The sequence below is a fragment of the Pagrus major genome, chromosome 16 (genome assembly GCF_040436345.1).
Source record: "Pagrus major chromosome 16, Pma_NU_1.0".
Taxonomy (NCBI): Eukaryota; Metazoa; Chordata; class Actinopteri; order Spariformes; family Sparidae; genus Pagrus; species Pagrus major.
The window spans coordinates 6,536,203-6,549,937 of record NC_133230.1 but is presented as its reverse complement, the minus strand read 5'-3'; the positions used below and the strand labels follow the sequence as shown (position 1 = coordinate 6,549,937).

General features: G+C 43.0%; 1 protein-coding gene across 3 annotated transcripts in view; it reads left to right on the top strand.

The window, feature by feature from the left end:
- Positions 1-13,204, top strand: part of actn1 (actinin, alpha 1) — a 52,973-nt gene extending 39,769 nt beyond the window's left edge. The window contains exons 9-22 of one of the 3 annotated variants that reach the window (XM_073483571.1): positions 2,912-3,004; positions 3,785-4,015; positions 4,227-4,374; positions 4,499-4,649; positions 5,116-5,224; positions 5,599-5,739; positions 5,881-6,063; positions 6,833-6,967; positions 7,265-7,444; positions 9,009-9,155; positions 11,504-11,584; positions 11,888-11,953; positions 12,245-12,403; positions 12,582-13,204. In XM_073483571.1, coding sequence (XP_073339672.1) covers positions 2,912-3,004; positions 3,785-4,015; positions 4,227-4,374; positions 4,499-4,649; positions 5,116-5,224; positions 5,599-5,739; positions 5,881-6,063; positions 6,833-6,967; positions 7,265-7,444; positions 9,009-9,155; positions 11,504-11,584; positions 11,888-11,953; positions 12,245-12,403; positions 12,582-12,740 — 1,983 coding nt within the window. In that variant the 3' untranslated portion in view covers positions 12,741-13,204. The remainder of the gene's footprint in view (positions 1-2,911; positions 3,005-3,784; positions 4,016-4,226; positions 4,375-4,498; positions 4,650-5,115; positions 5,225-5,598; positions 5,740-5,880; positions 6,064-6,832; positions 6,968-7,264; positions 7,445-9,008; positions 9,156-11,503; positions 11,585-11,887; positions 11,954-12,244; positions 12,404-12,581) is intronic. The other 2 variants (XM_073483569.1, XM_073483570.1) reach the window with 2 other exon arrangements.
- Positions 13,205-13,735: the final 531 nt, after the last annotated feature.

Genomic DNA, 13,735 nt, shown 5'->3' with positions numbered 1-13,735 from the left:
CTCTTTTTTTTTTAAGAAAAAAATCTTGCTACAGCCTTAGATCAGTGTAGCTTATAAAGTCTTTCTTCTAATTTTCTTTTAATTTTTATTTACTACATCATACAGATCGTCCCAGGAGATGTGTCATTTCTGCCATCTTTGTTTGTGACAGAACTCAGAAAAGCGGGCCAAATCATTTATTTATCATGCCGTAGACAGACCTAAATGATACTGAAAATAAATGTTTCAAGTGTTGATAAATCACCTGAGTTCCTGACATATAATTAGTTAGCTCTGTGATTAAAACTTAATTAAAATACACGAGAGAATCGAGCCGAGTTAGGTCCATTTTGGCTTCATAAACTGACCGTAAGATGTTTTTTTTGCTTTGATTAATCCGTCCAGCATCCTCTCTCTGCTACCTCTGATGTCAGGACAGAATAATCCACAAAAGAGGTCCTGGCTGTCAGGACCGTCAGTAAACAGGCCCAGCATGCAAACATTTGCTCACAGAAGCACGACCTGCACATCCTGGCTCTCCTTTTAAGGCAGCCCGCCCGCTGCTCCTGGAGGAGCCCCCGGAGCATGTCTCCGACCGAGCCAAGTTTCCCCCGTGATCTTCTGACAGAGCGGGCTGGAAGCAGTCCTCTGAGTGGGATGCCAGTCTCTGAGCTATGAAGTGTGGTGGGAGGGAGAGTCAACGTTACTGTGTGTCTGTGCGCTCTAAAAGGACACCACTGAGACGTTACACTGCCTTTTAATTTGACAAATGTCACTGTTCTGGCCTTCTAGAGGGAAATCGATAACAGTGTAGTTTGGGTTGATTCATGAGTCACAGATGTCTTTCAAAAATATTATCTGAGGCACTTTACCTTCAACACTTAAATAGCAAATGTGAGAAATAAGTGTATGTAAGTACATAAAAAACAGGAGCTCTTTGGATCCAAGGGCATTTCATGAAACCCGAAAAACAATGTTTAGACTTGTACTTTATCATTTATTAAAGGCTTTTTGTGTTGCTCACAGTGCAAAGTATAAGTCTAACCTCTGTTTTCAAAGCATTGTTGTAATTTTACCTCGATTGAGGATATTCATGCTTTAGGAAGCCTTTGGTTTCACTTCATGTTCGAAACATTTGAAAATGAGAATGGCACATAGAGCACGTACCTCAGCCAAGGCCCAACAGTCCCCTTTTGTACTCGTAGATTCAGGCTGTTACGGCTCAACACAGAGACAGAAACATTTAAAAGGAGGCAAGAGACCAGATCTCAAGTGAAAAATTCAAACTTTATTTATTCATTTATTTCCTTTTCTTTGAGAAAAACAGTTTGGGTTTCTGAACTCATCAAACACTGACGCTTTGGGATTGTAGGTCGGGTCGGCCGCCATCTGAAATCGTCAGTTTTCAAATAGGAGCTTTAAATCCTCCATCCAAGTTTTGTGGAAATCCGTTCAGTAGTTTTTGTGTAATCCTGCTGACAAACCAACCAACCAACAAACATGGGTGAAAACAAGAAGGGCTTGAAAATCCCTTGATATTAGCAGATTGACAGACAGATAGATATCTTGATAATTTATTAATTGTTTATGGGATTCGTGAAGTAAAAACACACTTTACCCTCAACACTCTCAAACGCTGCTGGAAACTTTTCTATCCGTGACATTTCTGCAGATCTTTAAACTTGCTTTACGTGCATGTTGCTTAAAATTCTCTCTACATTTTCTCCTCCTCTTATCTTCAATGAGCCTTCCCGACCACATTTCCTCATCTTGAACCCAACGGGTTAACTGACTACACGTTGTCATGGAAACTCTGCCTCGTTCATGCATTACCAGTCCAGTGATGGGGACTGACGGGCCATGTTAAGGAAGTGTTGTGTCATGGAGGAGCCCCTCTTTATCCCCCCGCTGGGCTTTTTTTTTTTATTCTCACAGGAGACTCGCTCTCCATTTCCTGCTGTCTGTATGTAGGCTGAGAGGCTAAAATAACATAACGTACCGTACGCTGCTGTTCTATAAAAAGACCGTGGTGCAGAGGGAAAGGTGCCCCTACACCTGATGACAGGTACAATATGATGTGTCCTTGTTAGAGTTGTCACTGTCGCTCTCCAGAGACACAAACAGACATTAGATTATTAATCTTTGTTGAACTTTAGGTGACTTCCAGAGGACAATACACGCAATCCCAGATAGTTACACAGATAACATCGTACAGTCAATGTCCTGTTTTCACTTGTTTGCAGCAGTGTTGCTTCATCCCCAAAATGGCTCTTAGAGTTCTTGTTGAGGCAGCGTGGATGGATGTATGCAGTTAAATGTGAATATAGAAACAGTCCATCACAAGTAGATGTACTGAATTTAGTATTCTACTTGATTACTAGCCGCAAAGTATACTTAAAGTTTCAAAAGTATAAGCACTTGTTCTGCTAAAATATGCTTCTGTGACTGGTATTATATATAAAATACTTTGTAAAGTTTCCCTGTAAAATGAAAGTTTTCCTTTGCCTTCCACTCTGACTGCCGCTTTACAATGAAACACAGGAAACACAGGTGTAAAGTAGAAAAATATAAGATTGTAAAAAGTACAAAAACATAAGAACCAATAGGAACAATACCAGGAACACATATATGTACATGTATACTGAAGATGTAAATGTATGCAAATATACAGTATCAGTACAGATATACAGTATAACACAGATGTACAGCATATATTTATTAGATCATCATCATATATTAATCTAAAAAGTAACTAGTAAATACAGCGGTCATATAAAAGTACCCCCAAATTGTACACAAGTATAATACTTGCGTAAATATGCGTACTAACATCCCACCACTGAAGATATGCCACCTTACAGTACAGTATAGATGACTGAACACCACTCAGCTCTCGTCTCACACTGTTTCTCCGCTCATCCTCGTCCTCCAGGCAGAGACAGCGGCCAACAGGATCTGCAAGGTGCTGGCTGTCAACCAAGAGAACGAGCAGCTGATGGAGGACTATGAGAAGCTGGCCAGTGATGTGAGCACACCCCGATTTTTTTCCTATAATTGTCCTGCGCCTCCTCTACCCTTCTGTCTCCCTGTTCTCCTTTTGAAGCTGCTCCCTCGGCTCCCTGCTCCCCCGGGGATGTTTGTGCTCAGTTCAGGTGCAGGGTCAGGACCACAGACAGGGTAGATCGAGATACAAAGACAGACAGGACAACACTGAGGCTTAAGCATTAAAACAGTATCTCACTAGACTTTTTTAGTATTTTCTTGCATTTTTAGTACAAACAATCAATCAATGAACTGAGAAAATCATCTTCAATATTGTATTTTTTGCAACTGAAAGCTATTGTTTTGAAATAGTCCCATTTATCTCACTGAAATGCAGTGTAATAGGTGGTTCTGACTAGAAATCAGACAAACATACTTGGTAAGATTCAGAGTTTTGCAGTGTATCCTTATTAGACTGTACTAAATGGATTAAAACATGCAAAAACACAGGTATAGTCCTTTAAATCAGACGTGAAATGCTCTTAAAGTTACATTTGGTTGCAAGAAAAATGAACAACAAACCAATCAGCTAACCAATTATCTCAACCTTTATCTTCCCTTGCTGACACACATTAATCACATCTACCACACCTCGTTTATTTCCTTCTTCCTTTTCCTTTTATTTGCACGGTTCTCCATTTTCCTTCCCTTGAATGGTACTTGTTTCTCTTCCATCCCTTTTCTGTTATTCTCACCCTTCAAAACAAACACACACGCACACACACACACACTTGCCCACACACCACCACCATAAACACTCCAGCTGTTGGAGTGGATCCGTCGCACCATCCCCTGGCTGGAGAACCGCCTGCCCGAGAACACCATGCAGGCCATGCAGCAGAAGCTGGAGGACTTCAGAGACTACCGCCGCCTCCACAAGCCGCCCAAAGTGCAGGAGAAGTGCCAGCTGGAGATCAACTTCAACACTCTGCAGACCAAGCTGAGGCTCAGCAACCGGCCCGCCTTCATGCCCTCGGAGGGAAAGATGGTCTCGGTAGGTCACGGCAACTCGTGAAAGAACAAAACTCACACACAAGAATGTCAAAGTTCTTTAAGAAAAGTTTGAAATCTGACTAAGTTATCAACCTAGAAGTTTCTTTATCTTTATCTTTATTATTTTTATATTGCTTCCAGAGCAGATTTTCACTCCTTTCCATCTGAGTTTGTGATAACGATTCTCAAGCATTCTTCTTTGCTTCTTACAGGACATTAACAACGCATGGGGAAATCTAGAGGGAGCAGAGAAAGGCTATGAAGAGTGGCTCCTCAATGAGATTCGCAGGCTGGAAAGACTCGATCACCTGGCAGAGAAATTCCGCCAGAAAGCAGCCATCCATGAAGCTTGGACTGAAGGTACTGAGCGTTGGAAAAGGAGCTGAGAAATACTCTGTCTGAATATAAAGATCTAGCGCCACAAAAATGTCACTGTTCATAGATTTCAGAGGCATTTTTTGACTCTCTGTGTCTCCCCCTGTAGGTAAGGAGGAAATGCTGCAGAAGCGCGACTACGAGACGGCCTCTCTGTCGGAGATCAAGGCCCTGCTGAAGAAACACGAGGCCTTCGAGAGCGACCTGGCTGCACATCAGGACCGCGTGGAGCAGATCGCTGCCATCGCACAGGAGTTAAAGTAAGAGATGATTAACAAGATTAAAAAGATTGTGCAGCTACCTTCTATTGATCCATGATGGATAAAATAGAGAAGGATAGGTTGAAGGATGCTTGTAAGAGCACTAATGGCATTGGAAACAAGAGAGGTGGCACCTCATCCAGGATATGAGTGAGATATGTCACCTTTCAGTTTCAGTAACCCTCCTCTTCCATGGTTATATTGATCATCTCTCTATCTAACTTTGTTCTGTTGATTTTAAAATGTATGTAAGAAAAAAACAACAACCTTTTAAACACATTCACTCAAAAAAAGACAAAAACAAACTGACAAACAAAGACACGGCTGATTCACAAAGGCATTAAAGTGCAACCAAAGAAAGACAGTTAAAAACAGCTAACAGCTTAAGTGAATAATGTAAATTCAAACCGCCGTGATGCAGATAATTATAATGAGTCTCTTGTTCCCTCGTCTCTTTGTGCTCCAGTGAGCTGGACTACTACGACTCCCCCAGTGTAAACGCTCGCTGCCAGCGGATCTGTGACCAGTGGGACGCACTGGGAGCTCTGACCCAGAAACGCAGCGAGGCTTTGCAGGTGAGACGAGTTAAGGGGATAACCCCCGAGAGAATAATAATAAACGAGTTAGTGAGGAGTCAGATTTCCACCCTCTAAAGTCACTCACTTTGTTATCCCTGTTTTAAAGTTCCCTCTGTGCTTCTCGGAGCAGAAATAATTAGATATTTTGACATGAAAGTGTTCCCCTTCACAGTGAGACTCTGTGAAGAGAGATTTTCAGGATTCCCACTGTGCTTGAAAATCCTTTAAAGTTTGGAGATTTGGGATTTTTATTTGAAAAGAATATGAACCCTAAATCCATCACGAATGAAATGAATCCTCCTCTTTGACTTTGTAGGTCAATAAAACGCCTGTGAATTTGTCTGGTAACCTTCTTTTTTAACGCTCCACAGAGAACCGAGAAGCTGCTTGAAACCATCGACCAACTGTACCTTGAGTTTGCCAAAAGAGCGGCTCCATTCAACAACTGGATGGAGGGCGCCATGGAGGACCTGCAGGACACTTTTATCGTCCACACCATCGAAGAAATCCAGGTGAGCACAGCGAGGACAGGTATGAATAGAGGGGCGTTACTGTGCTTTAAGACAGACTCAGTAACAGTAGTCGTCGGGTCGTTTAAAATAAAATCATGTTACTGAAAGTGTCATTTTATGTGTTTGTGTGTTGCGTCTCAGGGATTAAGCACGGCCCACGAGCAGTTCAAAGCCACGCTGCCGGAGGCTGACAAGGAGCGCCAGGCCATCCTCGGCATCCACAACGAGATTGCCAAGATTGTGCAGACCTATCACGTGAATATGGCTGGCACCAACCCCTACACCACCATCAACCCACAGGAGATTAACGCCAAATGGGACAAGGTAATTTAAATAACGAGCAGGGAAATACACACTTCTTAAACGAAGAAGATCTCTAACATACTATGCATGTAGGTATGAGTTCTGAGACAGACAGAATTCAAAAATCTAAAATCCAAACATGTCTTATTAAACACAGTCTTCTTGCATAATAATCCAGAGGTATTTATAATGAGAAAGAAAGAACAAGAGAGAAAACCAGACAGCTGAAAAACAGACTACAGGCTGCAGGAAAAATCATTTATGTAAACAAAGGCCGAAACAAAACAAGTCTGCCCCCCTGGTGTTCTCTTATATTCTTAAAAGAAAAGTTTGACATTTTAGCAAATACACTTATTCACTTGCTTTCAGGGAGTTTGGGAGAAAATTGACACCATTCACATGTTTGTGCACTAAAAGGTAACTGATCCTGGCCTGGGAACAGTCATAAAAACCCCTTTGGGGGAAAGAAAGAGCTATAACATGTTGATTACTGAGCTTCCACAGGGGTGATAGATGTATTTTGCACAGAGCTAGGCCAGCCAGTACCCCCTGTTTTCACTCTTTATGCCAAGCTAAATTAACCAGGGACTCGTGGTAGATTTATATTTACCTCACATAATCCATATCCTCTTTAAGAAATGTGCAGCCCCAAAATTCGAATAAGAAGTTTTCCTTTGATATTTTTGACCAGGATTTCACATTTTTAAAGGAAGCTGTCTCTGTCTTCATGAGAATCACATGAAAGTGTATAAACACATTTTGGTTTTCTGTTACTCTCCTGCATCTGTAGGTCAGGCAGCTGGTGCCTCAGCGCGACCAAGCTCTGATTGAGGAACACGCCCGGCAGCAGAACAACGAGCGTCTGCGCCGACAGTTTGCCAACCAGGCCAACGTCATCGGGCCCTGGATCCAGACCAAGATGGAGGTCAGTGCGAACAGAAATGACCACGTTACAAGTTCAAAGTGAGGGCAGTGTGGGCTGCACTCTGTCAGTACGGTACAGTGTGTAATTTAGTTTGTGTCTGTAGTTTTAGTGCTTTTTTGTGTCTCAAACTGACATTTAATCCATGCCAGTCCAGTGTTTTAATATGCACCGAGTTTAAAATAAGAAATGGTAAAACTTTCTGACTCCAGTTTCAGGGCGATTCTTAATGTTTTTCTCATGGTCACTGATATGTCAAGAAAATGTATAAACTATCATAACCTGTGTGTGACTCTGCAGGAAATCGGCCGCATCTCAATCGAGATGCACGGCACCCTGGAGGACCAGCTGACGCACCTACGCCAGTACGAGAAGAGCATCGTCAACTACAAGCCAAAGATCGACCAGCTGGAGGGAGACCACCAGCTCATTCAGGAAGCTCTCATCTTTGACAACAAACACACCAACTACACCATGGAGGTAAAACCTGCAGACAGACACGACACAGAAAAGAGCTTTTCTGCTTCATGTCTAATGAACAATTCTGCTTTCACATCTGACCTTTTCATAAATGTTCGAGTCGGTGTCAGATGGTTGTGGTTTGCCACTGAGAACAAAGCAGGAGCGGCTGGCAGGAGGTTTAAACAGCCTCAGTGAAGTCTTGGAGAGTTTAATACTGAACTTTTCTGACGTTGGAATTTCACCATCCAGTCTCCAGTGCACATAATTAACTTTCTGGCTCATCGGCCAAGTGCTGGAAAACTACAAACCCCTGCCTGCCAAGAATTATTTTTACAGGACACAATAATTCATGTGAGTCTTGTTATTGAGATTCTGCACATCAACTGACCCATTTTCAAAGCTATTATGTGGGAGTGTGTCTAGAATCAGCTTCTGTGCGAAGCATTTAGATAGATACAAGAGCAGATTGAAAGTGTAAATGCCAAATTTGCTAATGTGTTTATGCAATTATTTTGTCTGCATCTCTTTTTTTTTTTTGTTTAATCTTTTTCTATTTCGGTGTACCCAGTGTAAGGATACTTCATTATCCAGGCAGAAGAAGAGTTTAGATCACTGCTGTACGACACTGTTTCACTGCAGAGAAAATGGTGGCTGCACGTGTGAATCGATTAAGGGCATACGGGTCACTTTTTTTGTCTTTTTATCAATATGTTGTCAGGTTTTTCAAACTTTAATTCACTGTAATACCTTTTAACTACTTGCAGCTTGTCCACTCTTTGTTAGCTTGCTCACTAGTAATCACAAAACATGTAGTCGAGTTGTTATATCCAACAATTTATTTGACATCAAGACATTTTCTTTGGATCAAATTGTTATTTTTAGGCCGCCATACCAGCAATAGACGTGGCCGGAAGCATAATGGTTTCAGGTTGTCCCTCCGTCTGTCTGTCGCATTCTTGTCAAGAACACTTTGAGGGAATTTCCTCAAATTTGGCACAAATGTCCACTTTGACTGATGATGCAGGTTACACAAAACACATTTTCGGCCATTTCTCAAGAATTATTTGAAAATTATGACAACATTTCACACAAATCTAAGAGGTCTAATAGGGGAAAAGTTATATCCAAGCCCTTGAGCAAGGCCCTTAACCCCAACCGCTCCGGTGAAGCTGCTCAGTGGCCGGCAGAATAGACTGGTTGTTGTTCATGAAGCGACAGTGTGCTCTCAGTTACTCTCCCTGAATATTAAAAGGTTATAGAAAACAAAATGTTTTGCTCAGAGTCGAGGTTTTCGGAGGCCTTCAGAGACACAACATGAGAACAGCCTAAGACCAGTCTGTGTTTAATCAAAGCATTCAAATTAAAATGTCTGATAAAATCAGCTTCCACTTGAGACTGTTAAATGTCAGCGATTTCTGCATTTTCCTGATGCAGTAAAACCACAGTCATCTTCTCCTCTGTGCAGGTTTATTCACAACAACCCGAGGCTAAAGCTCAGCTGAAACAAATCCCCCGAGACTCTTCCTCTGTCCGTCTCTTACTTAAACTTCTTCGGTGTTTGTGTCTCTCTTTGTTTCTGCAGCACATCCGTGTGGGCTGGGAGCAGCTACTCACCACCATCGCCCGCACCATCAATGAAATCGAGAACCAGATCTTGACGCGAGACGCCAAGGGCATCAGCCAGGAGCAGCTGAACGAGTTCCGGGCTTCCTTCAACCACTTCGACAGGGTCAGTACTGAATCACCGTGCAGGCACAAAGACGAGGAGAGGGGTCTGTAGGTGGTCCACTGCTCATTCACAGACAGCTGTTTGGATTTGGTTTGTGGCTACGTGCTGTGACGTGAGACGGGAATGTGGACAGGAAGGTTTTGCGTTGTTGAAGGTATAATTTGACATTTGGGAAATACGCTGCAGAGAGTTAGATGAGACGATGGTCACCACTCTCATATCTGTCTGTTAGATATAAGGCTAAAGCTTGCACTTAGCCTAGCTTAGCTTATCTTAGTTTATCTACTTCAACTTATTTGACGCCCATGGAGAAAGGCACCAGACTCCCTTAAAAAATCACTTCATTTTATGATTTGTCGCATTTGGAGAGCTTTATAAACATTGTGAAACACTGTCTACAACAGATTCTTAACTATTTAGGTCTTCTTGTTAATTCGGCAAATGTTATTCATGTTGATATTTCTTTGTTTGTGTAAAAAACATTGTATCTATTTGTCCCAGGGATGTACGAGTTTCTTTGCAAACAGAGCAGGGACGTGAGTCACTTGAGACGTATGTCAGGACGTACTGTGTGTTAACGCCAGGTGTGGAGTGACAGACTTTGAGCTGTCTACTTGTGATCTGATCACTCAAGATGGATGTTAATGCTGCATTCACGTGCTGCTTGGATGGTCCCATTTCAGCTGGGAAGTCGTTTTTTCCGGCTTCATTGTGTTGTTGTTTCGCATTTTATCGCTCAGAGTGTTTAAACGACACGGTGACAGCTGTTACCAGCATTTGAGTGACAATGAAGTGCGAAGGAAAAGATTTATTAGTGAGCTTTGAGCTAATTGTCTGCTGGCTCTCGCTTCACGTTGGTCCGACAGACACAGGAGCGTTGTCAATCTTCTCATCTAACTCTCAGCGAGAAAGTGAACATGTGTATTTCCCTACAACTTCTTTAAAGATGGTTGTAAACATTGCCGGCATGCAGAGTCACAAGTTTGTCTTTTATGTATTCAGACTGACTCAACAAAGCAAAGAAGTGAAGGTGAGAACATGGCGTTTCTGGGTCATGCTGCCTGAGGTGTGGTTAACGGCAAACCTTTAACGATCCTTTAACAAGAAAAGTGTGCAGGGTGTACAGTTTGTGTGTGAGATGCATCGGGATGTTTACTGACCTTATCGCCTGGTTGAAAAGGGACTTTTAGTTGAGGAAAATGACAAAGAATGTAAATAAAAATGTAGGGTCTATTTTACACCACAGGGGGCCTCAGAATATCTCACCATTGAAGGCTGTTTCTATAAAACCTGCTGTCTTGGCCCCCTCCTACCTCCAGAACTTAGTGTTTACACTGGGGCTCAACGTGTCAGGAACAGCACCAATTATGGATGAGTTTTTATTTAGCTCCCTCTCCTCCCCCTCCTCACCCCAGCTCTCCCGCTGACTCCAACCATTACCTCATGCATTTTTCCACAGTTGCCCTATTGTTAATCAATATTCTAGGTCGACGATCAGAGACGGCAGGACGCCAACTGTGGACCTGAACTTGTGCGTTTGTTTCATATTTCATTAGGATTAAGGCTCCTCCAGCAAGGCTCTCAGCTTGACAAGTGTTAGGAAGTGTAAGGGTAAGGTGCATCGAGCTACAGCAACAGATTAATTTGATGCTTTAGAAGAAGGAGTCATTTTTCTTCTCAGTTTGACTTTGGTTTGATGGGGACGAATTTAGTCGGTGTCATATTAGTTTGTAGGCTGTGCCAGTGTTGATTAAACAGTAAAAGAAAAAGTAATTTATCAAGAATAAATCAGTAGATTAATTGATAATAATAATAATCATTAGTTGCAGCTCAGGACTGTGTATTCAACATTAAATCCGTTTATGGGAAAATGAATATGATTGTAAATGTTTGAAGTGTGTTTTGCTTTGACGCTGTATAGAAAAGGTAAAGAGAGACTTTTGCCTTTAAGAGAAGTATATCTTGTGATGTTACGTACATGTGCCATCGTTGATCTGAATAACCCACCACAGGGCCCTGTAGTCTGCCTGCCACACTGCACATTAACGCCTCTGAATGCCCTCGCACAGCATGGCAGCACTGCTGCCACCGTGTGTTCACCTGCCAGATCCTAATGAATATGCACTGTGTTCTCTGTTCTCTATCTCGTGCATGGCCCTCTCCCTTCACCTCCCCTCACCTCCTCTTACCTACCCGTGCATGGTGCACTCCCTCCCCACCCTCCAACACCACCTCACCCACCTCTTCGTCCCACCTCATCCACTCCCCCTCACCGTCACTGACACCGCTGTATGTGTTGCTGCATGGCCCCCCGACGCCTCGCCTGGCACTGGCCTCCCACACCCCAGGACCACTCGGGCACTCTGGGCGCGGAGGAGTTCAAGGCCTGCCTGATCAGCCTGGGCTTCGATATCGCCAACGATGCACAGGTACTTAATCGTAGCTCCTCCCCCGCTGTGAGAAGTTTAACTGGTTTCTTTTTTTTTTCTTTTGGTCCTTTTCCCCTCTCGTATTTCTATCCTCCCTTTATTCCCACCTTTACTGCGTATCCCTCTTGTCTAAATTCCCTTTGTGACCTTCCAACATCCATTTTGTGGATTGTTGTGGTTTCTTCCTTAATTCTGCACTTTGTTCCTCCTTTACTCTCCCGATGGTTTCCCTCCACTATCCCTGCCACCCTACCTCTTTCCTCTCCTCCTCCCTTCCTTGTTTGTCTGTCGCTGACCTTGTAGAAGAGATCAGGAATCATGGATGCTGAAGACTTCAAAACCTGCCTTATCTCCATTGGTTACAACCTGGTAAAACCATGAGCACTCTTCAAGCATCAACATTTGTTTGTGTGTGATTAACAGAAATGGTAATGGATAGATGTAACCTTGATTGTGTTATTTTTTAATGATTTCTAGATTTTAAAAGATGGTTTAGTTTCCATAAAGCTCCATTAAATTAACGTATTAGAATTTGAAAGTCAAACAGCACCTTGGATTAAGTTAAAACTCACTTAAGTTACACATATTTGTACTAACGAATGGACAAAAGAAGGCCTGTCGCTGGCTGCGAGTTTCACAGTTTCTCTCTGTTGCCTTCAGGGTGAGAACGAGTTCTCCCGCATCATGAGCATAGTGGACCCAAACCGGATGGGCATCGTCACCTTCCAGGCCTTCATCGACTTCATGTCCCGCGAGACAGCCGACACGGACACTGCCGACCAAGTGATGGCCTCCTTCAAAGTCTTGGCAGGGGACAAGGTACAGCGTTTTGTTGTAGTATCATTAAAGAAGAGTAACAGGGATATTGTAGATTAAGCTCCACTTGGCTAAAAAATGAATATTTAATACAGTTTTAGGTTTGTGGGAGAGATACAAAAAGTGCTTACAGCTGCTATTCTAACCTAAAATCTAATGTTATTGTTCTGCTCCTCTACAGAACTACATTTTAGCCGACGAGCTGCGCCGAGAGCTGCCTCCAGACCAGGCGGACTACTGCATAGCCCGCATGGCCCCTTACACCGGCCCCGACGGCGTGCCCGGAGCCCTCGACTACATGTCGTTCTCTACCGCTCTGTACGGAGAGAGCGACCTCTGAACACTCTGTCGTCAGTCGTCCTGACTCGGGACCACCAGCCTACCTGCTCTGATCACCGCCACGTCCTCTAACTGCCCCTCCACCACACTCCTGTCCTACTATGCTCATTTTTTGTATGTCTCTGGCCTTATCTTTTTGTCACTATCCTCTGTGTCCTCCTCCTCCTCCTCTTCCTCCTCCTCCTTCTCCTCCGCCTCCTCCCCCAAACCTCTCCAGCCTCCTCCCTGCTCCCTCACACTCTGTCTACGTTGTATTTGCTTCCCACGCAATGCAGCAGCTCTCCAGGTTTACAAAGAGGGAGAGAGAAAAAATGTTTGTTTCTGTTTTTATTTTCTTGTTGTCATTGTTTTTCTTCATAAAATGAATAAAGTTAACATATTTTATTATACTGAACAAAAAAAGGTATTTTTCTTCACCTGATTGAAAATAAGAGACGAAAATTGTAATAAAGAAAAATTGCTGTACTTTCTCTTCTTATTCTCTGTTTGCTACAGGGATCACCTATGCTCCTAATGGATTTACCATTACAGTATGCACTTGTCAAATGAGATAAAATGCCTTCATCATAAAACTGTATGCATATATCCTTATGTCCCTTGGAGAGCAGGCAAGAACAGGATCCACGCTCATTAAAATGATTATGTTGGTTTAAATACTCCCACATGAGGTTAGAGATTATCTGCATGAAGAGAAGTGGAGGAAACCGTGAGCATAGTGGTGGTGCTGGTGGAGTATTGTACCTCTGTAAAGTGTCAAAGTCGTATACCTTCTGAGTGATATCTGTAGGGACTAAATTAATCAGTTCAGGAGTTTTGTATTCTTAAAGTTGTCTTATATGAGGCTGCCGCTGGGGGTCTGGGGCCAATTAGTAGTTGCCTGTTTTGCCCTTTGGTAATCCAGTGTTTGTTCAGCCCTAAAAACAACAAACCTGATATCATTCAGGCACAGCGCTGCTGTGAAAAGCTCTCATTAGACGGAAACACCTGAGAGGGTCA